The 27789-nt window shown below is 41.6% G+C and overlaps 1 protein-coding gene across 2 annotated transcripts in view; it reads right to left on the bottom strand.

Annotated features, from left to right (window-relative positions):
• The window catches only part of LOC117272151 (receptor-type tyrosine-protein phosphatase N2-like), a 315897-nt gene that overhangs the window by 191149 nt on the left and 96959 nt on the right, over window positions 1-27789 (bottom strand). For both annotated transcript variants that reach the window (XM_078172961.1, XM_078172962.1), the window contains exon 10: window positions 15834-15920. In XM_078172961.1, the coding sequence (XP_078029087.1) occupies window positions 15834-15920 (87 nt within the window). The remainder of the gene's footprint in view (window positions 1-15833; window positions 15921-27789) is intronic.

Raw genomic sequence — 27789 nt, 5'->3', positions numbered from 1 at the left:
TTCTCTCCGGGCACTTCGTCAGAACATGCAGACATGCAGAATGGGGACTAGGTTAATTGATAACTCTAAATTGTCCATAGGTGTGAATGTGAGCGTGAATGGATGGTTGTTTGTCTCTATGTGTCAGCCCTGCAATAGTCTGGCGGCCTGTCCAGGGTGTACCCTGCCTCTCGCCCAATGTCAGCTGGGATAGGCTCCAGCCCCCCCGTGACCCTCAAGAGGATGAAGCAGTTAGAAGATGAATGAATAAGATGAATATTTCAATACATTAAATCATCACTATCTGCATGGCTGGGAACTAACGTGAGGAAATGTGTATTCAAGAATTCTGTCTGCAGGCTGATTGTTCTGAATGTGTAAACTTGTCATCTTAACTGATGCGAGATAAATGTAAGATACCTCTAAAGTCTCGCTTTGTTTTGCTGAGCTCACTGTCACTGTGAGAATAAAGTAAATAAGTAAAACTCTGAGGACAACACAGTTACGTTTTGTGAGTTATTTCAGTTGAGGGAAAGGAACACGGTGTGCAGCTAAGGGAACGGAAAATGCTCCACACTGCTGCTGTCTCTTAACCTCAAGACTATCACATATTCATGACACATCACCACTGCAGGTTTATATGTTGATGTGCTGTACAACACCGTGAGCAGCCACGATTTTATTTTTATCAGAGCTCTGAAACAACATTTAGAGCATTTACAGCTCAGGCTTAACACTCTTTATACCTTCAGCAGTGATTCAAAGCAGGGTGGCACAATGGGCCTCATGCAGGGAGCTATACACTGACAAATTTCCTCTCTTTTTTTGTTCATATCCATGACTCTTTATTATTTTATTAGCAACCACTGATTTCTGGGATTCATCAATGTTTTCTTATTTTTGCTCTTCTCTTAGGTAAGAAAATTGTATAAGTGTTTGCGAGCACTCCTACAAAGATAAGAAAATGATTCTTACATGGTTTGGAGTTATTATAACGATTGGATTACTTAATTTATAGGTTAAAGAAATACTACTATACTTTGTCCGCACATCCCATTTACTGGGTAAGGGTTAGGGTTTTACTCAAGTACTGTACGTAAGCACAAATTCGAGGTACTTTTACTTTACTTGAGTATTTTAATCTCGTGCCACTTTCTGCTTCTACTCCAATAAACTTCAGATGGAAATGTTGCACTTTTTACTCCAATGGTTATTTGACAAATTAAGTTACTAGTTACTTTACAAGTGAAGATTTTTTCTCACGAACCATATGAAAATATTCAAGTGCAGCTTAAACAACAGTTAACTGATTGTAAAATGAATTGAATATTTTTTCATGATTGTTCAAATAACTTCATGCAAAAACATGTCATGGTTGCAGCTGTTTAAGTATAAAGACGTGGTGCTTTTCCCTTTAATTATCATTTTGATTTATTAAGTTAATTTAAGTTTTTCTGCATTGACTACCTTTACTTTTAATACCTAAATACAATTTCCTGATTGCACTTACATGCTTTTACTTAAAGGAGCAAAAAGCGAAATCGTTTCACCGCTAGGTTCGCTGTTGTGCACTGCCCGTAGAGCAAAACAAAGTGTGTCATGAGCCACTCCTCCCTCTACCTCTGCTTTCCAACACCCCCAAGCCCCCCACTTGCCTCGTCTGTGCCGGCGAGTACCGCTGCACCTCCACGGACTATCACATCCAGATGGTCCCGGTGTTTCTTCCGCAGGCTCCACTTCACTCAGCTTCACTCAGCTGCCCGATACATCCGCTGCTTCTTCCCACATTAACCTGAATAACAAACCAGGGCTCGGTGCTCCGGTTGGATCCAAATGGAGAGCCGCTAGCTGGGAAGCTAGCGGAGGCTAACTGGCTGTGTTAGCAGCCGAGTGAAGTGGAGCATGAGGAGGAAGTCCCGGTTAGCCCCCGCTTTCACTGCAGGCAGATTCACTCGCCACAGGGGCAAGGAAATAAAACCTAAACAGCCAACTTAGTTTAGCAGTTAGCAATGTCTTTCACTCACTCTCAGTCTCTGCTGTGTTTAGCTATTTCCCTGCTTTCCTGTTAGTGTTAGCAACACTTGGCTGCCATGCTAACGCTCCAACTGAGCCGGGAGCTGGGCTCACGGTCTCACGGAGTTCGAACGTTAGCATGGCAGCGCTTCTTGGCTCCGACTCACTGAGCCTGGCGGAGAAGCGTGGGGACATTAGCATTAGCACTAGTTGGCTGCCATGCTAACGTTCCGGGAGCCTGCTTCTCGGCTCCGGCGAGCTCTAGCGCGGGGACGTTAGCGTCAGCACTAGTCGGCTGCCATGCTAACGTTCTGGGAGCCTGCTTAAGCGTGGGGACGTTAGCGTTAGCACTAGTCGGCTGCCATGCTAACGTTCAAACTCTTCTCCGTGAGCCCGAGAGAGGAATGTTAGCGTTAGCTCCCAGAGTTAGCACTAGAGCTACTATGGCTACTGGAGTAGCTTGCAGCTATGGAGTGCTTCTACCAGCTCTTCTATTCACTGAGCCTCGCCTCCATTGCAGCAAATATATTACATTTATTACAGGTACCATCATCATTGAAGGAGGCAGGGGAATAGCTAAACACAGCTGCCAGGCTGCCTGCCGGACTACATTTTACAATGCTAATTGCAAATGTTAGCTGAGCTGCCAGGCTACTCACCTAACACAACCGTAACGCCTGACCCATTGCTGGGACCGAGCCACTAATAACTCAAGCTCCGGACATTAACCCATGCTATGATTGTAACATTAAATTTAATTGAATTGACATAGCGACATGTGCCTTACGTTACTGCAACACTAATTAAAACAGACATTTGACTTTATGTTGTACCTAGGGTTGCCACCTTGGATTTGTGAAAAAAAGGGACACTCGACCAAATGTTTGAGGCGGAGGGCTCGGCCATTATTACCAGTTCAGACTGACCAATGAACATGAAATTCAGACATAGGAGACCAGATTTGCCATCATTCCATGTCCTTCTATGTGCCTGTATTTTATATTAATTTTTATATCAATGAAAAAAAACAAATCTGTGTTACTAAATTCTTACATTTTTACATGTATCTCAGCATAGCAAGTTGGAAGTTGACATATTCTGCCATATATGAAGAGGGGAGACTCTCTGGAATCTGGTAATATAAGAACCATGATGGTGGGACATTCTGTCACTTCACAGCTGTCCAAAACATGTGGTTTGTGCCAGGCTGACATGATTGACAGTATTCTTTCATTATTGCAAGAAATTCCATTGACTCATTCACAAGTCAAAAATGTGTTTTATCTGAAAGAAACATGCAATATTTACATCTAAGATCATAGAAAAATAGTCAACCAAGTGCAATGATGTCCTCCAAGATAATATTTGCCACTTTGATTGCAGTAAAACAAAAAGGGGTAATGGGGGGGGGGGGGGGGGGGGGGGCACGTGTCCCCCTCAATGTATATGGTGACTACGGCCCTGTCATGTATGCATAATTAGGCTGCAATTGTCTGGGTGCACAAAGGTGAAGTGGCTGGTTTTGTCATACAAAGTTTGATGGAGTGTCAGCTGGACAATGTAGAGATATTTGCATCTTGAAAGCCGGACTACAAATGTGTATAGACAGGGAGAAACACACGCAAGCCTAAGACGTGGTAAGATACGATATTCCTCACTATATGAAGTGACTCATAACAAGATCTGTATCTTGGGTTGTAAAGAAATTCGTCAAGATTTTATTTGGTAGACAATTAATCTGTATTTATAGCGTGATGGGATGACAGCACAATGATGTGTGTGGTATCATTGGAAAGCTCTGCTCCTGCACTTTCATGTGATATGCGTGGCATTTCTGTGCAACCCTGCATTCATGAGTAATCCATCCAAGAGTAATGTGTGTGCAAAGCTGTATGAAAGCTCTGTTATACATCATTTTAGTGTAACTTTATCATTTTTTTTCGCTGTGAAAACATTCGGAAAGCTACGATTCTGCTGTTTCACGTGATATGCGTGGTTTCTCGCTATGACGCACGGTCGCGGAGAAAAACCATAGAGAAGAACAGGTGTGAATTTGGACGCACTATGCGTCGTTCTGGATGGACTCCTTGGCCTGCTGCTGCTGCATTTTCCCCAAAAAACGGGACAAATTGTGTCCCGGGAGAGATTTTTTTTTTCCCGGGACAGCTGATGAAAAAAGAGAACAATTCTGGAAAAATGGGACGGGTGGCAACTCTAGTTGTACCTGTCCAGGAGAAGAAGAGCTAGCTCCGAGTGAGATTGTAGCCCCTTTAGCTCTTGCAGTGCTCTCCACTTTGGAAATGCAAGGCCAATGTTAATCCGAGTTCTGCCCCTTTCTTTATCCGACAACTTCTTCGCCAACAACCGTTGTTTCTTTAGAGGTAATGTCAGATCCTGGTTGTCTTCAGGTGGACGTTCCGCTCTCTGCCATTTCATTTCAAAAATAACCGCTGCCATTGCTCACTGGCTGTAGCCTTTTATAGGGAGGGAGGGCCAAGGGCTCTGAGAGGAGGGGGGGGGGTTCACATGAACGTACATGAACGCGCAGCCGGACCGGCTTGTAAACAATGGGCTGGAGATCAACACAGAGAGAGGGTGTGTGAGGTCATGCTATACTCCAGATGAATAATAAGTAATATATAATAATATATTAAATGCAGGGCTTCTACTAGTTACAGAGTATTTTCGCAGCGTGGTTCTAGTACTTTTCATTAAGTCAAGGGTCTGAATACTTCCTCCACCACTGCTGCAGTATTTACAGCATCACAAATATTCCATTGCTGTGTTTTTGACTTGCCTGTAACCACCAGTACTGATGCTCTGGAAGCTCACATGTTTACTTTAAGTTTATTTCACAAAAAAAAATCAATTTCACTACTGCAGAGCTTCTTCTTCTTATTACAGCCTGTTTTGGTGCCACTACTCCAATTCTTGGGTATGTGCCAGAGTATTTGCACACAGCACAACACCTGCTGTTATACAGTGTTTACAAGGTGTTACCCATGCTAATAGGTTACTTGTGATGAAGTGGGATTCATCATTCAGCACACCTGGGTAAGGGCAGATTTGGATGGTAGAGAAATATTGGTGCATCTGGGGCTGGCTTCTCTCAAGTTTTCTCGAGATAGAAAATTAAGAGAAAATGTAAGAGAAATTCGAGGGAATGCTGCCCAATGTATACAGGAAACTGCTACACCAAGAGACACTCCTTGGTCTTGCTGCTGCTTATGGCAATACAGTAACTTTGATTGTTGCTCTCAGTGTAAGTCAACTCATTGTCTAACACGTAGAACAAAAAGAACTGTTTTAAACCAATTATTTCAGTCTATTATTCATAAAATGCAATCTATTAAAAGAAATGACAAAATCTGCAGGTATGAGGACATAATGTCAACTGTTCCTATTGTGTCACTTTCTTTATATTAATGCAGTAACTTGCCGTATTCTGTCTTGTTTTAGGACATCATCCAAATATCATTAATCCGTTTTGTGCAGTCAAGTTTTGCTCAAACCCATTTACATTAATTCTATTCTTATTCTAGCAGAGATCCCACAGTGTCAAAAGCTGCCAAACATTTCAGGTTTAGTTTTAGGTAAGTATATATAAAATGAAGCACTAGACATTCTTAATATTTCACTTTGATGGAGTAGTACAGCCATTAAAATCATGACATCTTGAGTTCAAATATTTCACTCAGCGAGCTTCACTGAAGAGCTTGAACAACTCTACACACAGTTTATATAGATTAAAGACAGAATAGATCATTTTTCTAATGCTCAGTCTATACAATGGAATATATGATGGGAAAACTGGATTTTAAGAGAGAAACCAGCTCTGGAAACCAGTTGTTGGTGGTGTTGAGGAGCAGGGCGGTAAAAGCCAGAGGCAGGCTGGGTAAATCAGGATTGTCAGCAGGCTCAGTGTCAGTCTAAAGCCTTTGTCTCTGGACTTACTTATTCTGGTGGAGGTGAGTGCCGTTGCAACAGCGGTGAGGAGCCAGGCGGCCTTGAAAAATAAGCGTGGCGCCTCTGACAAATTGTCAAGGCGGCTCCCCCTGCTGGGCTTTCACTGTGCTCGCAACAAAAGAGACCCCCGGCTTTCTCCCTCTCTCTCCTCCCTCTCCGTTTCTATATCTCTCTCTCTCTCTGTCGCTCTCTCGCTTTCTCTGCCTCCAATCCATCACTCTCCCCAGTGTGCAGCTCCCTCCTTTCATTCCCAGAATAGGAGAACAAAGACAAAAGGTGCATTAGAACAGGAGAACAGTACGGGCCACCCAGGGACTCAATACAGCAGCTGAGCAGCACGGCAAGATGCCGCGGGAACAACGGGGCCCGGGTGGTGTGGGCAGAGAGAGGGAGGGTGTGTGAAGGTATGCATGTATGTGTGTGTATGTGTGTGTATGTGTGAGAATCGCACGACCCAAAGCCACCCAATCCCCACCTGTCCACACAAACTCACAAATACATGAATGTACACATGAATTCTTTCTCTGTCTCACTTTGAATTCAACTCAAGCTCAATTCAATTTGGAAGTTGCTTTATCGGCACTGTGGAGTGAATTCACAGCATGGAAACCTCAGTACACACACTTTTACACACACACCCTAACAGCATTAGGGTTCAAGTATAAAATCAACGCATTGCCACAGTTTATATCTGTATAAAACGTTTTAACGGGCCGCTGCAGAGCTACATCAACACAGAGTGACTGTCATTGAAAAATCAGTAACTGTTAATACCATAAAAATATGCTGTACTAACAAGATAACAGAAAAATAATCCATAATGATTCTTCACAGATCACTAGAATCACAAGTTCATAATCCAAATGCCACTCCATATGCTACTACAGAGCCCCACATACACTGTGTGTTGATGTTCACACTGAGTTATTTTGTCCATGAGTGTAAAATTAAAAAACCTACTTTACAATTCAATGTTAATATGTCATGAGACAAGGCATGTCTTCACAGAAGTCAATCTAACGTAAATTTGGAAGTTTTATGAATAGCAAAAAAGGCATACTTATATGATTACATATATAATTGTTATTGTTTTGTTTTGTTTTGTTAACTGTATCACCAACATCCACAAATTCTGTTTATTTAAGCTGTTCTGTTGAGAGCTGCATTGTCGTGTCCTTGTGCACTAATCTGGATCTTTTGTTTAATTTGTTCTGGCAGATGCTGGCCTGGTTGGGGTCGGGACAATCACACCTGTTTATCTAATATGGGGCAAGTTTGAAATGTTGACTGACAACTTGCGGAGCCTTTTACTTAACGCAAAATACGTGATGATGTCGTTTGTGACTCAACAGTGAGCATAAAACCGTAGCTTAGTCAAGGGGAGCCATTGAGGAAATTTCGAAAACAACCACAATGGTTGCAGCTGATGTGGAACTTTTTGTCGTAGTACTTTTTTAAAATTGTGATTGCAAAAACCGCAACACTCCTTCACAGACATATTGATGCTACACCATCACAGCTCTCGGGGCTAAATCATATTCCATTGCTCTGATTGGTTATAGGTAGATCCGATTGTGTCCAGAGGGATTTTGGTGGATGGTTACTGAAAACACCCTTTGGAAATAGAAAACGGACTACTGTTGGGTTTCCAAAGGAGAGATGTGGCAGATAAAGAATAAAAACTAAAGGCATACAGACTACAATTTCAGATTCTTGCAATAACTGATACAGAAATATTACCCAGCAGACATGCCATACTTTTCTACTGCCAGTCTCAACACACATGGCTGTAGTCATTTGACAGAAAAAGTGCATTGCTTTGATAAACGAGTGCATAACAACGGTAACAGTGTCAGCCATGGAGGAAAGTAATTGGAAAGTGGTGGATCATTAAAAAAAACTGTTCTGTAGCTCGTTTTATGGTGAACCAAAACATCTGGAGGGGAAAGAGAAAGAGACGGGTCGTGATGTTCTGTTTTATGCGTTTGATTGGCTCCCTGGCAATTTGGAAGTGCTATGAAGACTTTGCATGTTGGGGTGGTGTGTGTGTGTGTGTGTGTGTGTGTGTGTGTGTGTGTGTGTGTGTGTGAGGTGTTCAACTTTACATTAAGGCCTTCTGTTAGGAATTCTCCAAAGTTGTCGAAATGTGGTGCTTGGGCAGTGACTTGCGGCATCCAAAACCAATGGAAAAAGGCGTCCTTTTATGACGGCATGATACGCGGCTGGTTGCCATTATAGTTTAAGTGTAGTGATGTATGGGTCCAACAAACACCAACCTTCACCCGAGAGAGTAGTGCTCGCATCCCGTAAACTTCTAAAGCCAAACCCTGTTCATTTTCCTGAACCTAACCATGCGTTCTTGTTGCCTAAACCCAACCAAGGGTTTTGTTGCCTAAACCCAACCATGTGTGTTGTTGCAGGAAAAAAAAATGTTGCAGTGTTGTACCAACGTAAATTTCTTGTGAAAATGGAAGTGCATCTTGAAAGAAGACAATGAACTTGACATGGTGTGTCGCAGAATGTCAACAACCAGTGCACCCAGGGTACCTTGCACTTCGTATGTGGACGTGGAAAGTCCATTACCAAACCCGTCAATATGTGACGAGGTCGGAGTGAGAATGCGTTGGAATTTCCAGTTTATTGCAAGTTTTACATTTTGGCCATTATAACTATCAGTAATAAACCAACTCTCAGTGCATGGCAACATCACTAAAATAATTCGGCCGGAGCAAGAGAGCATGAAATTATGACAAATTCAAAGTTAGTCAAACTTATTTGGAAGAGGAAATGAAGGCAGATGATAAACATTTCTCCAAACTGTCTAAAAATACATAAACATACAATTTGACCAGTTTAACTTTGACCAGTTGTACTATTGTTGTCAGTAAATGTAATGTAATGGAGGTGAAAGTTTCAAATATTGTGAATGGAAGAAAAGAAACACTTTAAGATAATGCTAATTCTGCCGATGAAGGCCATGTCATATGGTCGAATGCTGAAAAAGGTAGTAATTGGAACTTGAGTTGAGACTGATAAAGGAATACTTCATCCACAAAAATCTAGTCGTGCCATGTTACAGTTACATTTTAGCAAATATATTGATGTATTGATTGATTGGGGACCACGTTTAACAATAGTAAAACTATATCAAAACATCAATTTTGAGCATAAGTCTCATTTATCCAGTCAAAATTCTCAGTACTTCCCAAACACATACATTTTTGTTAAAACCTTAGTAGTCTGGCTTTAAAGAGTTTATAGATAAGCCTCACTTTCATTTCAGATTTAAATTGTAAGGCTTTTCTCAAATTACACGTGTTTTGGAAAGTACTGAGCATAAAACTGATTAAATGAAACTTGGATTATACTGCAAGAGTTGGGAGAGAACGGATTTTCTGATATAGTTTTGCTGTTGTTAAACATGGTCCCCAAAATTAATGATTCTTTCAGTATAGTATCGTTAGAACCAAAAGTAAGGCGGAATTTATACTTCTATGTCGAATCAATGCCGTACCGCCGTGGCTCTACCATGCGTTGCCGCAACGCAGACCTCCTGTCTGTTTTTGTAAGATGAAATCCATTTCCCTTAGTGGAAAAAAAGCTTTAATTTTACAGATAAGACACAATAAAAAGTGAAGATAATGAAGCCTCCAGAAAAATAGCATTTTAGGTCTTGTGTGTGATTTATCCATCAGGATTTATACTGCGGGATTTATCCTGGCTTCATACAAGCTGAGGAAATTACTGCTCGTCCCTAGGCTAATTTATTCAATGTATATTGTTTTAGGCTTGTGCTAAAAACGTTAGCATGTTGTATTTTTTGGAAAATATGTTTAGTATAAGACACGTTTTGTCAGTGAACCTTGTTAGTTGTAATGGAGCCAAATTTTGTAGTGTTACCTTAAATGTTGCTGTTTTCCCAGGCTACATATGAGTAACAAGATGTCCACTAGCCGCTACGCTAATTAGTATGTAAAATGCTTGTGCTAAAAACATTAGCATGTTGTATTTGTGGGTAAAATGTCTCCAGCCAAAGACAAATGCTTTGTCTGTAAATGCTAGTGAGGCAGATTTGTGTACTTGTGTGCTTTGGGTGTGTTTTGAATTAACTTAACTTTATGGCACCTCACTGAAACCTCCGTCGCAGACTAGTGGTTTGGAGGTGTAACTGTAGAGCGTCACACACACAACACCGCACCCTATAAATGCTCACAACAGTGTAGGCCAGGGGTCCGTTTCACAAAGCAGGCTTAGTGAAAACTCTGTGTCTGTTAACCCTGAAATGAGGGAAACTCTGGGTTTTCCGTTTCAGAAAGGGAGGTAACTTAAACCATTCATTCATTTGTTTAGTGTCGTGCGGGTTTCAGCGGGTTTGATCATCTGTCCTCAAGGTAAAGTCGCATCCTAAAGTGTGTTCTAGTTCTAAATCTACTTTTTTCGACCATGGCATGTCCGTTCTGGAGGACCCTGTGGACGAAGAGGCAGTGTTACTGAGGAGGGAGTTACACATTCGTCGGGAGATTATTCACAGGCCCAGAATTGACGTATTATCGTTTCCAGAACATTTTCTTTTTGAACGGTACAGTTTCACATCACAGTCCATCATTTATATCCATAACCTCATCTGTCGTGACATAACCAACGTCACCAACCGTGGATGTGCACTTTCATCTACCCAGATTCTTTGTGTTGCTCTTTGTTTTTTTCAAACGGGAGTTTTCTGTATAATATCGGAGATGCAGAATATATCAGTAAGGCCACTGTCTGCAGAGCCGTGAGAAAAGTGTCCCTAGCTCTGAAACGTCTATTAAACTCTTTTGTTGTGTTCCCTGGACATAAACCTGTGAGGGTCATCAAGGAGGAGTTCCACAGGATTGCAGGTGAATGATGTAGAAAACTAATGACATGGTTAACATGGTTAATGACATGGTGCTGCATCCTCAGACTGGGATTAGTCATTTTAATTTCTTTTAGGATTTCCCGGTGTGATAGGGAGCATTGATGGAACCCACATTCCCATCATTGCTCCTTCACAAAATGAAGGAGACTATGTGAATAGGAAGTCCATTCACAGCATTAATGTGCAGGTAGATTGACTGTCTCAAAATGTCAGACTGCATCACACTGCAAAAACTCAAAATCATACCAAGAATATGTGTCTTATTTCTAGTCAAAACAAATCACACCTAAAAGTAACTTATTTTTAGACCATTTTCACTTGAAAAATAATTAGGTGGGATTGCATCTAAGTGAACTAAATTTTAGCTTTAACACCATTCCACCTGTTTGCATCTGTAGCCTAACATTATTGTGATTGCATAAATGTATAAAATAAATTTAAACTTAGGCTACGCATTGACTCAAGCAGTAATGTTCTCCCACGCCGACTCCCGTTCCTTCGCTGCTGCAACCGTGTTACTCTTCTTCCTGAAAACAGCTTCAAATTCGCTGTATGAGCGCATTAAAATATCCAACTCCAGAGGAGTAAAAAAATGCAGACCTTTTCTTGTAGCTTGTTGCCATGGTGAATCGTGGTATCGGGGCTCCATTGACGACGGCTTTTTAAAGTCGTGGTGCGCGCGCTTAACTCAGAGTGAACAAACTCTGTGTTGATTGAATCAATTGAAATCACCTGTTCTGAAACCTGTAACCCAGAGTTTTCCATCTCAGAGTTACTCAACTCAGAGTTCAGGGTTAGGCTCAGAGTTTGTTGAACCTCCTTTCTGAAACGGACCCCAAGTGCGTAGGCTACCGTGTAGGGTCTGCAACTCAAATATAAATCCCTCCTACCCCTTCAGATATGGTACCGAGACAATAGATTTGTTTAGCTTTTCCACCGCAACCGCTACTCTTAAATGTGAGCGGGGTTGTTGTCACTCACTGCTCTGTCCAGCTTTTGCTGTATTTCCTCTTCACCGGTGACACAGAGGGGTCTGCACCTTGTTTACCATGTTCACAGTACGGGTTGCGCACCAAAATTTTCAAAACAAAATAGAACAGGCTGTAGTGAGACAGAGTCAGAGGGATATTCAAAAAAATAGCAGGTTTCTGCATTTAGTCCGTCTCAGATAAGAGCAGGGGTTTAGTACTGCTGGAGCACACCAAAACGACACTCTAAATTTTTTTTTTCTCCAAGTGAGGATAAGAATATATGCAGCTCACATATTGAAGCCGAAATTAAGTATACTTTTTCAACACTTAAAAATTCACTCATTACTTAAAGTGTATGTCATCCAATAGAGCCAATAATAGCAATGGAATGGTCAAAGTTGTGACATTGAAATTTAAGGTGTGTTATTGGATTCACATCATCATGCATTGAGCAACATTAGAAGTAAACATTAAGGGACTGCAGAAATAGAGAAGGTAAGGAAGAGTTCCATTAGTAGCATCCACAACATTTCACAATGGAAATGGAAAAAATGTGTACCAAACTGAAATGAACTGAACTGAACCGGACTGCTTGGTGGCATCGGGGCTTATGTTGCCATTTTCTGTGGAAGCATGCGAGAAAACAAAGTTTTCTTCACAATTTCAAGGTATAATTTTCATATGGTCATTCTGTGGGTGAAGTACGTTGTTGGGTATGACCTTTGACAGATCCTTTTTAACTTCTACATTTACATGTAATTTCAGAAAATAACGCTATGAGGTGCAGTGTTATCATGACTGATAGAGATGACGGTCAACCAAATAAGACCCAAATTGAAAGAAGTTTCTTTGCATCTTTTTAGCTGTGACCATAAAGGCCTGTACAGTAACACACACACACACACTTTTATTTACACACACTATACAGTATACTGTCTGTACACTGACTATAATCCCCAGCAGTTGGTCCAACTGCAAACCACTGCAGCAGCGCTTGTTTTTCTGTTGCAGCTCACCACATTGAAAATGTTCACAACCCACTGCAAAGTCACCTATGGGGGGAAATATTAACAAGTCTAAAAAAGGAGAGAGAGGACAGAAATACATTGAGTCAGACCAGGAAAGAAGCAGATCGAGAAGCAGAGAAGAAGAAGACAGAGGCAAAGACAGAGAATGAGTGAAAAAGAGAAAGACACATGGAGAAAGAGAGAAAGAGGGTTCAGGCAGAGTTCAGTCTCATTAATAAATGATTGCAGTCAGCGGCGGCTCGACTCCAACATGTCAATAACGCAGAGGAGCAGCTCTCATTGCTTTCTTCCCCCCCCCAGAGCAGGAAAATGTGTTGACAGAATGAAAATAAGGCGACGTCCTTGTATTTCTACTCTGCGAGGGCACTGTTTTTCCTTTCCCTTTTTCACTTCTGATTTTAACGCCTTGTGCCACTGGAAAATCTCTCCGTTTTGATCCCACCAGTTTGCCCTCTCTGATCTGACATGCTGGGGAGGTAACAGCAGAGGAGCCAATGCTGCTCATCTTCCATGGGGAATATCTGAAGAGTTTCAGTACGAGATGCTTGCCCTTTGAGAAAATTGCCGCCCACTTGAGCCTACAGGTACGAGACGGTCGATGTCGGGAACGTAAAGTGCACTATAAACACGATGAGTCATCTACAGTCCTCTGCTCCTCCGAATTTCTAGTCTGAAGATGGAGTCATATGTGATTTTGGAAGTTACAGTGATGAATTTGAAGTTTTCTTACAGATGTAATTTTTTTTTATTTAATTCAACTGCTTGGCTGTGTGATAGCTGGCAGGACTTCATGTCCAGAGGCGCTGCTCTATTACAGGGCAAAGAGAGTTTTAGAAGGACATTATGAGCATTAAAATGTGTGTATTTTTAGCTCCCTGAACACATTGCTAAAGCTGAAACCTGGCAGTCCACTCAGAGCAGGACTCACCACAGTTCTAGGGTCCAAAACAGTAACCTGCACAGCTTACACAGTTTATTTTGAAGTTTAAACTTTGTTTGATGTTGGAGGTAGCCATGCAGATCTCTCTGTGCTTCAGAGAAGATATATGTTGACATCACTGCAGACCTTTGCAGAAAAAAGTGTTTTGGATGACTAAAGGTTGCAGAGGTGAAAGTGAGCTCAGACGTATGGCAACATGAGATATTTATGTAGAATATACACAAGAGCTTAAACTGTAAAAGTATCTGTTGCATGAAAACTAAAGTACAGGCAGGCAATTTGGAATTTAAGCGTGACACCAGAATTCCTAAAGTCACTGGACAATATAAAAGGCTGAAAAGAAGCCATAGGATCTACAACCTTTGTAACAACATCGGTTTGGGAGATAAGTGGCATATGTTGTTTGAATGTCAGAATATAATCTTAAGAAATTATAGCAAAAGTTATTATTTAAACCACCAATCTATGTTTAAATTAATTTTGTTATTACAGTCACATAAGCTAAAAGTTAATGGTAAACTAGGTGCCTTTTTTAAGGATTTCCTTTCCTTCTTTAAGTGGCATTTGTTGTACTTTGGCCATTATATGTTGCATCATGTTGCCATTATTGTATCTTATGTTTGTGCTTCATACCATTTGATCATGGTCCTGTGTCACATAAAATAAATAAAAATAATTTAAATTAAATGAATGCGTCCAAAGGAATAAAGACATCCTTAGAAATTTGAACGCGCAATCTCTGAACAACTGGGGCCAGAAAATAAAGGTAATCAATGAAAAGTCCACCCTAAGATAGCAAGACAACTTAGTGTGTTTGTAAGTTTGCTGATAACTTGCATCTTTAACAGCCAAAAAATAAATGGCTTTATACCACCAATAATCATAATAACGATCAAATTTAAAGCAACGCTAAGAGATTTATTGAGTTGTAAGTTGACAAAGAGGAACACTGTTGCACTATGTTTTGGTTTGGTCTCCACCAACTCTTGAGGGAAATATCTGTCTCTTTAGCTGTTAGTAGCTTTACTATGTTCATCAGCTTTTCTCTAATTGTGGAGCTTAACCTAGCTGACACTGGGGAAGAGGCGGGGTACAACCTGGACATGTCACTAGACTATTGCAAGGCTGACACATAGAGCCAGCAAACAATCTACACCTATGGGCAATTTAGAGTCACCAATTAACTTAATCTGCATGTCTTTGGATTGTGGGAGGAAGCCAGAGGACCCAGAGTAAAAACCACATTGACATGGGGAGAACACGCAGACTCCACACAGAAGGGCTTCCCACCTCGGGGTACAAACCACTCACCGGGTGACAATGCTAACCACTGTACCACTGTGCCTCCAAAAGCTAAATAAATATGAGTAACATCACTAGCTAATAAAAAGTGCTATGTGACATTTAACTGTATATGAGAAATTGAATTTAAATAAATTATCTTACCTGTTATGTGATCATAATTTGAGTTAAACATAGATATCAGACAGATAAATTGTATCTATGTTTTAAATCTGATATATGCAAATGTTTTAAAAGGGCGAAGGGTCCACAGCTTAGATCTTTTGTGGATGATTTTGTGAAAATCTGCCATTCATGTGAATCCGCCATTGCAAAACCTGGAAAACACTCTAGTCAGCAGCTTGACACTGCCGGGTTTATGCTTGTGAAAACACATGAATGGTGTGAAATGTGTCACTTCCAGTGTGCTGGCTCTGTTTGAGCAGACTTCATTTATTGGCATTTTAAACCGGAACAGGTGCAAACAGATCAACATTCTCAATAGCAATAGATTATTCAGAGTGGTGGCAAACACGGTAAATGTGCAGATTTGTGTATTTTAATGACACTCCACCACACAGTTGGAAAAATGAGTGGTTTCAACCTTGAGGATAAATACTAACTTTAGGTTGGATGGTGATTTTCAGTCCAGACTGCTCACTCTATGAGAACAAACAGCATTAACACAGCAGGGAGGAGTGGGCACCCTGTGATTTAGTGCTGGAGTGCAAATGATAAAAAGCAGAAATACGTACGAGAGCTTGGCGAAGTCCGTCATCTGGATTTTAGCCCTGCGAGCCAGGATTTCCATCAGGTGGAGGCCTTCATCTGTCTGTAGTCCACTGATGATCATGAAGAGGAGGCAGGTGGGAGGAGGAGGAGAGTAGAGGACAGAAAACAAAGTATTGAAGGAAGAGACAAGTAGAAAAAGAACACAAATTAAACTCATGTCAAGGAGTAAAACAAATGTCCTAATACTTCCTGTGAACTTACAATATGGTTAGCACATGATTTGCTATGCACTATAGAAAACAAGAGGACAGACCCTTGAGTTGGTGTTTTCCCTGGCAAATATATGTAAATAGAGGTTTATATTTCTCTGCTCCTTAATGAAACTCTGATGTACTTGCAGCTTACTGAAATGATTAGGCAAAACTGTTTTTCTCCCATTCATGCAACTAAAGTTCAGGAACTTTTCTTGTGTATGTGGCGACATTAGGTAAATGTTAATGAGGCCAAAGGAAACTCTTTGAAATTCAAATGTGTGATAAAGTAAAGCTTTTATAATTTGACACTTTCTAATCAAGCTAAATGAAAACTCGTACTTTGTGCCGAAAACATATTCAAACTATTTCTCTAGAATCCAGTCCTGCCTTCATTCCTTATGACAGGTGGAAGGCCGTGAGGAATATAGCTAAGAAACGGAAGACGTACTTGAACAATATGCTGAGAGTGTGACGTGGCAGACATAGCAGATGGGCACAGGAGTACCATCCATAAGAGAAATTTGAGTGGATGCTAAATATGTCTGGACATCTTAGGGTAACATCAAACATCTGAACTGAGACAGAAGGCAAATAAAAGTATAAAAGAGAGAAACAAAAGCTCTCAGACAGAGACAGGTCAGACAGGTGTGAGAAAGAGATGTGGGAAGTGCTGTTCGGTGGCGAGGTGAATACTGTGGAGGTGAGGAAAGTCGTAGACAGAGGGCTTGTTATCATCACTCCCTGCTCCCTCATTTTGTGATTTAAAGTGCGTGTTGACAGGGAGTGACAAGGTCAGAGGCAAAAACACAAAGTCTGTGCAGCCATTTAACAAATGAAATGCCTTTGGCAGTGTTCCACAATGAGAATGACCTCTGTCGTGTTTGTGCATGTCGGCTTTCTCAAACTAAAAAATGAGAAACCTACCTCACCCTGAACCCTGATCTAATGGAATTACAGTATATGTGCAGACAAAGAAAAGAATGGCACATGTGTGGGCACACGATGTTTGGAACAACAATGGAACAATACTTCACCGTTGATTTTGGCAAAAAGTTATCAGAAACTGGTTTAATTTATTTATATGTGCACATAATCCAATTCAGTTGCCCCTCATTCTACGTTAGAGGATGTGAAAAGAAGTTGCTAGTTTTATTCAGGGTCCCCACATATTTTATATCTTCATAACTTTTCCATGACTTTTCAGGGACACATAATACAATTTCCATGACCACTCACAACTTATAACATGAACAGAACTGTATACTTACTCTAAATGTAAATGATCATATTAAAGGCGGTTGGCGGACACTGACCAGGAGAGCTCCCAAACTGGTAGGGCGACGGCTGACAGCTGCGTTGGCTTGCGGGTTAATTTGTTCAAAAAAAAAAAAAAAAAAAAAAAAGAGAATACTCCATACCTTCAAACTGCCATGCTCTACTTTCTACCACAACAACTGAGCACCTTAGACTGCCCATGTCAACTGCTTCATCTCAAAAATGCAAAACAATTTAAAAGTAGTGGGGTCTTAGATATAAAAACTTTGGGATTCACGACCCTACATGTTTTATCACTCTGTCACAATGTTATTTTTCTTGCACCACTTGCCTGTGGTTATTCAAACATATCAGATTCAAAATCTATTCAGACATAAATCCAGCTATCAGGTACAGTACAGGCCAAAAGTTTGGACACACCTTCTCATTCAATGCGTTTTCTTTATTTTCATGACTATTTACATTGTAGATTCTCACTGAAGGCATCAAAACTATGAATGAACACGTGGAGTTATGTACTTAACAAAAAAAGGTGAAATAACTGAAAACATGTTTTATATTCTAGTTTCTTCAAAATAGCCACCCTTTGCTCTGATTACTGCTTTGCACACTCTTGGCATTCTCTCCATGAGCTTCAAGAGGTAGTCACCTGAAATGGTTTTCCAACAGTCTTGAAGGAGTTCCCAGAGGTGTTTAGCACTTGTTGGCCCCTTTGCCTTCACTCTGCGGTCCAGCTCACCCCAAACCATCTCGATTGGGTTCAGGTCCGGTGACTGTGGAGGCCAGGTCATCTGCCGCAGCACTCCATCACTCTCCTTCTTGGTCAAATAGCCCTTACACAGCCTGGAGGTGTGTTTGGGGTCATTGTCCTGTTGAAAAATAAATGATCGTCCAACTAAACGCAAACCGGATGGGATGGCATGTTGCTGCAGGATGCTGTGGTAGCCATGCTGGTTCAGTGTGCCTTCAATTTTGAATAAATCCCCAACAGTGTCACCAGCAAAACACCCCCACACCATCACACCTCCTCCTCCATGCTTCACAGTGGGAACCAGGCATGTGGGAACCAGGCATGTGGAATCCATCCGTTCACCTTTTCTGCGTCTCACAAAGACACGGCGGTTGGAACCAAAGATCTCAAATTTGGACTCATCAGACCAAAGCACAGATTTCCACTGCTCTAATGTCCATTCCTTGTGTTTCTTGGCCCAAACAAATCTCTTCTGCTTGTTGCCTCTCCTTAGCAGTGGTTTCCTAGCAGCTATTTGACCATGAAGGCCTGATTGGCGCAGTCTCCTCTTAACAGTTGTTCTAGAGATGGGTCTGCTGCTAGAACTCTGTGTGGCATTCATCTGGTCTCTGATCTGAGCTGCTGTTAACTTGCGATTTCTGAGGCTGGTGACTCGGATGAACTTATCCTCAGAAGCAGAGGTGACTCTTGGTCTTCCTTTCCTGGGTCGGTCCTCATGTGTGCCAGTTTCGTTGTAGCGCTTGATGGTTTTTGCGACTCCACTTGGGGACACATTTAAAGTTTTTGCAAATTTTCCGGACTGACTGACCTTCATTTCTTAAAGTAATGATGGCCACTCGTTTTTCTTTAGTTAGCTGATTGGTTCTTGCCATAATATGAATTTTAACAGTTGTCCAATAGGGCTGTCGGCTGTGTATTAACCTGACTTCTGCACAACACAACTGATGGTCCCAACCCCATTGATAAAGCAAGAAATTCCACTAATTAACCCTGATAAGGCACACCTGTGAAGTGGAAACCATTTCAGGTGACTACCTCTTGAAGCTCATCGAGAGAACGCCAAGAGTGTGCAAAGCAGTAATCAGAGCAAAGGGTGGCTATTTTGAAGAAACTAGAATATAAAACATGTTTTCAGTTATTTCACCTTTTTTTTGTTAAGTACATAACTCCACATGTGTTCATTCATAGTTTTGATGCCTTCAGTGAGAATCTACAATGTAAATAGTCATGAAAATAAAGAAAACGCATTGAATGAGAAGGTGTGTCCAAACTTTTGGCCTGTACTGTATATGGAGGGAGAGATGGAACATGGGGAAAAACATGAGGGTAATCAAACCCTTTTCAAGCATCAACGCACATTAGAGCTGTTTTACGGCAATAGCTACAAAAAAAAACTTGTTATGTTACATTAGTTGGAAGGTTATCCATGGCAGATTACTGTAACAATTTACGACATTTCCATTATTTTAATAAAAGCATAATGTGTGCGATATTGTTTCCTACATATTTGTTGCATATTTGTGGTTTAACAACAATCCATCCCATCCACTTTGTGACAGTATGTGGGAGAAAACCTTGCCATCTAAAATAATCAGGGGCAGTAATGTCCATTTAGTAGTATATAAACATATTTTTAGGAAGTAGGGTTGGTACTTGAGTACAGTTTTGTAGTTCTTTTATTTGAGTCTTTCCACTTTGGGAGACCTTCAACCTCACAGGCAGGCCAATTTTGTACTTTTTACTGCACTGCAATTATCTGACAACTTGAGTTATTTGGTTACCTAATAGACTCTAATTTTATATCAAACATGAGCTGCTCTCCAATAATAACAGTCCCAAAACTATGATGCGAGGTGGTTGCACGACAATGAGACTAAAATCCTAAAATACTTTACTTTGGATAGTTCAGTATATTTTACGGTCCATGCTCACAGCAGTTAATTTAGAAACACAAAGTCACTAACATTTCTCTAAACTGTGAAGAAAAACTGCAGAGAATGAAGGAATAACAAATTAAGCATTCAGTTAAAACAGCATTGACGCAAGCGAAGCCAGCAGGATGGGGAGTGTGTGTGTGTGTGCGCGTGTGTGTGCATGTGTGTGCGCTGGGAGACCACATTTAAAGCTCAATATCCGAACTCCAAGCTAATTGCTTCCTATCTGCTGTGGACTCATCTGACCTCCCCTCGGCTCCCTCAGCTGAATTCAAATGCAGAAAAGGAGCGGCCTCCAGACACCTGCAGGATGCCATGTTATCTCGCTCAACACCAGGCGTCCTCTTCCAATGACTCTGATGACGCCGAAGGAAGGCAGGGCAGAGGAGAGAGATTGTATGCAAATTGTGAAAATCACTTACTTTGAAATAAATTTAATTATGGGAATTAGCAGTTGTCTGCTTCCTTGTTTCCGCTGACATTCAACTGATCCTTTAGAGGTCTAACCTTTTTCTAAAACTTTCAGTCCTGGTTGAGTTGGCGACACCTGTGTGTTCATTCAACAATGAACATGATAATTACACATGTGCAATCACGTCAAAGTTAGGCTGACCAGCAAAGGAAAGTCTATAGGAAGTCACAGTTGTCTTTAAAGTTTGTCTTTTTCCTACTCTATATGTTTGAATGATCTTTCATGCTTTTTGGTTGTAGAGAGTCCTCTTTAAAAATAGATGTTATTTTGAACAAAGGGTTTGTTTCCACATGGAGAGCACAACCCTGTACAATGATTCAACCATACTTCCAAGGGCAGACAGAAACAAAGATCCCTATGAGCAGCAGTTGAATAAGAACACAAGAAATCATCAGTCACTGGTAAAAGAAACTGAAAGCTTAACATCAAAATGTGCGCAGATGTGAACAGGGTCAGGTTCTTGTTTCAGTGTCAAGTGCACAAGGATGCCTATAACTAAAGATGGGAATTGATACGATTTTATTGGTACTGATGGCATTATCAATGGCATTATCGATCACTCCAAAGTCATCGAAATCTGGCACTTGGGCAGTGACTTGCAGTGTCAGACACCAAGGGAAAAAGGCGTCCTTTAACAGTGGCATGATATGCAGCCGGTTGCCATTATAGTTAAATGGTGCCTGGCTTCATCAGGGTGAAAAGCAGCGGGACGAAAGTTAAGGCGGCGAAAGTCCAAGCAAGGCAGGCAGGAGGGGTGATAGATGGATCCAACAAACACTGACTTTCACCTGTCCCGTAAGATTCTAAAGCAAACCCTAACCACGTGTTTTTGTTGTTGAAGGAAACTGAACATCAATTTGCAGTGTTGTATCGGCGTAGTGCATTTATTTTGAAAGAGACTGTATGTAAACGTTAACGTTCCTGTGAAAAGTGTGTCTTGAAAGAATACAATGCATGTAACAGGCAGAACTTGACTCGATGTCCCAGAACGTCAACAACCAACGCAGTCAGGGTACCTTTCAAGTCATATGTGGCCATGGAAAGTCCATGACCAAAATGTCAATATGTGAGGAGGTCGAAGTGAAAATGTGTTGCCCGTGCAGTGCAGGGAGGAAAGACAAAAACTGATGGGGGAGCCGAGCTGGATGTAGCCTGAGAGCTAGCAGTAGCAACAGTCATGATGTCATCATCTACAATAGATGAAATGAGAGAACGTTTGCACAGCATTCACTTTCATTTAGGTTTTCTACGTCAAAGATAGGTTAATATTTCCTGAACCTGCTTGCAAAGCACTAATGTCATTATGACAGGATATTTGTCGTTTGTGAAGGACGTGCTCCTCGGTGGGGAAGCAGTGGCACTCGTGCGCAGAGTGTCCAATACATGGCATCCCTGGAATTTAAGCCTTTGTTGCGCAGAGAGATGTTTGAGCATATTGCTTGTGTTTCCACCCTTACTTAAAATGATTTTATATTTTACAGTATGCAGAGATGCACTGTCACATTTTGTTGTAAAACAAGGCCACACTTGGACCATTTCTTCCTCTCCACCATGACTCCTTCTTGCTGAAAGTCTCCAGCAGCGTAGAGGTATGAGTCTGATGTCATTGTTTTGCAATGCCCATCTGTCAGAGAAAAAAGCCACACACTCAGAGGCGTACAATACCGCCAGGGGCAAATATCCCATTTCATAGTTGGGGGGGACAATAAACAGTAAAATTTTAGAGAATAATTCCAGGGGGGGACAAGGAAAACAAGTTGTAGCCTGTCTTTTATACAGCATCTTTTACCGCAATTTGACGCTTTAATCTTCTCTCTCTCTCTCTCCAGCAGGCAGAGTGAATGTTTATACTTATGAGAAATGGCTTAACAACTAAACATTTCCCGCAATTAAACTGGTAAACTGGTTTGTAAACAGTGTGCTGTGAGATCTGCCACTGCGCACCTCACAACCGTGCATAATAGTTTCGCATAATGAGCGCTCCTCGTCAGTTAGACTGCACGTCTGTCATGTTTGTCTCACTGACAGGTGGAGAGCCTACAGACAGGTCCATTACCTACGAGCCGCTCCGCCACAACCATGCGTAACAGTCGCGCGTAATGACCGCTCCTCGTCTGCACGTCTTTCATGTTTGTCTCACTGACAGGTGGAGAGCCTACAGACAGGTACCCATACGAGCTGCTCCGCCACAACCGTGCGTAATAGTCGCGCGTAATGACCGCTCCTCGTCAGTTAGACTGCACGTCATTCATGTTTGTCTCACTGACAGGCGGAGAGCCTACAGACAGGTACCCATTGCTCCACCACTGACTGCTCTTGTCCTGTCCTCTCCCTCTTCTTTCTCTCCTGTCCTCTCTGACTATCACTAAAGTCTGAGCTTAATCATTAGCTTTCAGCTTAGCAGCACTCGTAATTGAGTAGGCTTTTGAACAATGCAGGAGAAATGTTGCAGACAGTTTATATTATCAGCCTGGGCCTGGGGCTTGTTGTAACAGTAAATGGGATGTGTTGTAACTTGTGTAAGTTAAACTGTGTCTGTGTGAGTGAACATCTTACCCTGCGATGCGCGATGTGGACAACGGTTCCAGCCACACGCTGCTACTGCTGCCAAGCAGCCCCGCCTGTTGGAAAGAGTGTGGGATATACGACTACTAGGAATGGGAGGGGGGGACTCAATCTTTTAAGATTTAAATAGCTCATTATTGCGCGATTATAATGAGCACCGCTTACATTGTGCTTTCAATAAATACTACTGCATTGTTCAAAAATTATTAATTGTGTCTCAAATGAGGGGGGGTACAGCTTTACTGAAGGGGGAGTCATGTCCCCCCTGTCCCCCCCGGGATTTCCGCCCCTGAATACCACTGAGACAATTTGGAACCGGTTCTCAACTGGAATTGGTTCTCCATTCCCATCCCTACCTACAGCAAGCTTGAACTAACAGGAAACACTTTGCTTTAACAAAGTTATTCTCCACTTACATCAAAAATAGAAGGTAAGTTGAGGGTTAGCACTCTTAAAAGTGGATGAGGAAATATCAACTGAACATACTATAGGATGAATGGGTGAACTGTGACTTGTCACATCTGTCATGGCCTCCCAAAATATTTAAGTCCCAGTTGCACCGCTGTGGTTCAATAATGATCGAGGGTCACTGACACTTTTCTGGACAGGAAAACAAATTCAAAATCCAAGTTCACACAGTACTCGCCCCTGTGACAAAACACTGTTGGGACATCGACTACATTGAAGTTTTAATCATTTATTTCGTCTTCTTTTGGGACAAAAACTATTTCAAATGCAAATACATACAGTACAGGCCAAAAGTTTGGACACACCTTCTCATTCAATGCGTTTTCTTTATTTTCATGACTATTTACATTGTAGATTCTCACTGAAGGGATCAAAACTATGAATGAACACATGTGGAGTTATGTACTTAACAAAAAAAGGTGAAATAACTGAAAACATGTTTTATATTCTAGTTTCTTCAAAATAGCCACCCTTTGCTCTGATTACTGCTTTGCACACTCTTGGCATTCTCTCCATGAGCTTCAAGAGGTAGTCACCTGAAATGGTTTTCCAACAGTCTTGAAGGAGTTCCCAGAGGTGTTTAGCACTTGTTGGCCCCTTTGCCTTCACTCTGCGGTCCAGCTCACCCCAAACCATCTCGATTGGGTTCAGGTCCGGTGACTGTGGAGGTCAGGTCATCTGCCGCAGCACTCCATCACTCTCCTTCTTGGTCAAATAGCCCTTACACAGCCTGGAGGTGTGTTTGGGGTCATTGTCCTGTTGAAAAATACTAAACGCAAACCGGATGGGATGGCATGTCGCTGCAGGATGCTGTGGTAGCCATGCTGATTCAGTGTGCCTTCAATTTTGAATAAATCCCCAACAGTGTCACCAGCAAAACACCCCCACACCATCACACCTCCTCCTCCATGCTTCACAGTGGGAACCAGGCATGTGGGAACCAGGCATGTGGAATCCATCCGTTCACCTTTTCTGCGTCTCACAAAGACACGGCGGTTGGAACCAAAGATCTCAAATTTGGACTCATCAGACCAAAGCACAGATTTCCACTGCTCTAATGTCCATTCCTTGTGTTTCTTGGCCCAAACAAATCTCTTCTGCTTGTTGCCTCTCCTTAGCAGTGGTTTCCTAGCAGCTATTTGACCATGAAGGCCTGATTGGCGCAGTCTCCTCTTAACAGTTGTTCTAGAGATGGGTCTGCTGCTAGAACTCTGTGTGGCATTCATCTGGTCTCTGATCTGAGCTGCTGTTAACTTGTCATTTCTGAGGCTGGTGACTCGGATGAACTTATCCTCAGAAGCAGAGGTGACTCTTGGTCTTCCTTTCCTGGGTCGGTCCTCATGTGTGCCAGTTTCGTTGTAGCGCTTGATGGTTTTTGCGACTCCACTTGGGGACACATTTAAAGTTTTTGCAATTTTCCAGACTGACTGACCTTCATTTCTTAAAGTAATGATGGCCACTCGTTTTTCTTTAGTTAGCTGATTGGTTCTTGCCATAATATGAATTTTAACAGTTGTCCAATAGGGCTGTCGGCTGTGTATTAACCTGACTTCTGCACAACACAACTGATGGTCCCAACCCCATTGATAAAGCAAGAAATTCCACTAATTAACCCTGATAAGGCACACCTGTGAAGTGGAAACCATTTCAGGTGACTACCTCTTGAAGCTCATGGAGAGAATGCCAAGAGTGTGCAAAGCAGTAATCAGAGCAAAGGGTGGCTATTTTGAAGAAACTAGAATATAAAACATGTTTTCAGTTATTTCACCTTTTTTTGTTAAGTACATAACTCCACATGTGTTCATTCATTGTTTTGATGCCTTCAGTGAGAATCTACAATGTAAATAGTCATGAAAATAAAGAAAACGCATTGAATGAGAAGGTGTGTCCAAACTTTTGGCCTGTACTGTATATGTGTCTGAATTATATAGTTTTTATCCCTCACAAAATAGCAGGGAAAAAAACAGATTGTATTAAATGCCCTCTCTTCTCCAGAGAATAATCATAGCATCACATTTGTTTAACAGAGGACTAGGAGGACAGTCAAAAACATCTGTGCTTCCTCTCTCAAACGACTGCTAAATGGAAGTTTGATGCAGTGAAAATCTTTGTTTTAAATAATAAGATAATATGGCTGACTCTAGGTGAGCCACTGTTAAGGAAACTAGATTGTCTATGTATGAGAAGTTACTAACAGCCGGGAGAGCAGACAGCAGCTTCAACAGCCCACAGTATGAGTCAGCCTTCCACAGTGCAGAGCATCTGCTGCTTCAGATCTGACACCAGTGATCACTCTGCCTGCCTGCAGATCCCGAGTGCTGATAGCTGCACTGGGGACCTCACAGCAGCTTTTACAGCAGCTAGCTCTGCAGCACACAGAACGTTGGGTTGGGATCCTTCTCAGATACAACAGCCTGTAACAGCAGCATGTTTGCTCACACGGCACAGCTTTGATTAATTTTATTCAAAATGTCCTATTATTCTGCTCTTACACATTTTTAGTATAAGGGGGAAATGCCAACAAAAAGTGTGCTCTGTGCAGTGGCTTTGCTGATAGAGAGCAGCAAAAGCTACAGCCACAAAGAATGTGAACACAGGCCATAAAACATCAAACAACAAGAGCTGAAACAACTTGGGATCCAAAGGTAACGGTTTCCAAACTTGAGTGGGAGTCTTCCTACAACAATATACTAACAACCAAGAGTAATTTATTGTTAGTTGCAAGATGAATATGCCTACTGAGCTGTGATCCCCGGCCTTTTCCTCTGGCAACATCAGCAGTTCAAGTTGTTCACTTATCCACTCGGGCACAAACTATTGTACAGGCATTCATGATTCCTAAAGCATTTGGGAATGTTTGTTTCTAATGCTTCAATAACTATTGGATCAGGCTGTTTTCATGGACTGTTTGTAGGTACACCTACAAAAACTAATGCACCAGAATTTGTATATAACCCACGTAATAATGAGCCACGGATTTATGTATAACCCACATAATCATGAAGACTGCTATCACGTGACCAGTGTGCTGACAGGAGTAAAGACAGAAGTCGTATAAGCAGCAAGAGTCTGCGTAAAGGGGCAGGATGGGGTGGTGGATGGGTCAAACAACACAGGACTTTCCCCCAAGAGACCGGTGTTTGTGTCCTGTGTGAAACCAAATAAAATTTGAGTTAATTTCAAGTATGCCATCACCATGTTTTCTTTTCCTAAACCTAATCTACGTAACATTACGTTAGGTGCATAACATGACGATGCACAACCATGTTTCTTTTCTTTTCCCTGAACCTAACATGCGTAACTTAATGTTAATTATGTAACTCTACATTAGCTGTGTAACTTGACGACTCCACTTGTAGGGCACTAATCATACGACATTCATTTGGTGAAAAACAAAGAGTAATAAAAACCAGGATAGCAGAACACACAAGCTGCATCTGGAACCAGGATCAGCGTAACTAACAAGTGACACTTCAGAGAGGTTTATCACCCAGTGGCCTCTCTCAGATACATTGGTATTGAGCATGCTATGTGCCTCAGAAGAGGAGGCTATTTACAAATGAAGATTTTACAATTTCACTCTCCAGACTCTTAGACCTAGAGATCTGAATCATGAGTGTGAGATCAAACATTTTCTCTAAATTAAATAACTGTAGTCCAGTCAGGAACACTTTAGGCAAAGAAAACTTTGTTTCCATTTATGGTATTATATTTGGTGGTATGGCTTTGTTCTGGGGCCCCTCTGTAATTTCTCTGGCCTATGCAGAAAGCCTCTTCCATGTGCTTACGTGGAAAGCATAAGGCAGACAGGCAAACCTCCCTGCCCTTCCATGTGCCTACATGGAAAGCCTAAAGCAGGGAGAGCAGCAGGGAACAGAACAGAGCCAGTATCAATGGCAAACAGAAATGACATTGATAAGTCAGACACAGCTTGAAAAGGAGGAGCTGGGATGGAGGTTGGTTGCAAAGCAGCTTGAAGAGAAAGCAGCAACAGTAGGCAGGCAAGAGCAGTTTAAATAGGGCACCCAGCTGCTCCATCAGTTGATTGGGCTGTCTGAGATCAGCTGATGTAGCTGGGATGTGAGTTGAGCTTGACACTGTGTATTTGTACAAGCATTTGTAAAAAAAAAAAAAAAAAAAAACTTCTTTTTTTTTTATAAATACAACAGCTGTGGTTTTGATCTAACTAACTTTTTATAAGGGTGTTTAGACCCAGTTTCCAGATTTCTTCTGTTTTAACTTAACACAATAATATAGTAC

The sequence above is a fragment of the Epinephelus lanceolatus genome, chromosome 12, assembly GCF_041903045.1.
Source record: "Epinephelus lanceolatus isolate andai-2023 chromosome 12, ASM4190304v1, whole genome shotgun sequence".
Classification (NCBI taxonomy): Eukaryota; Metazoa; Chordata; class Actinopteri; order Perciformes; family Serranidae; genus Epinephelus; species Epinephelus lanceolatus.
The sequence above is the reverse complement of the archived record's forward strand: the minus strand, read 5'-3'. Positions and strand labels throughout refer to the sequence as shown.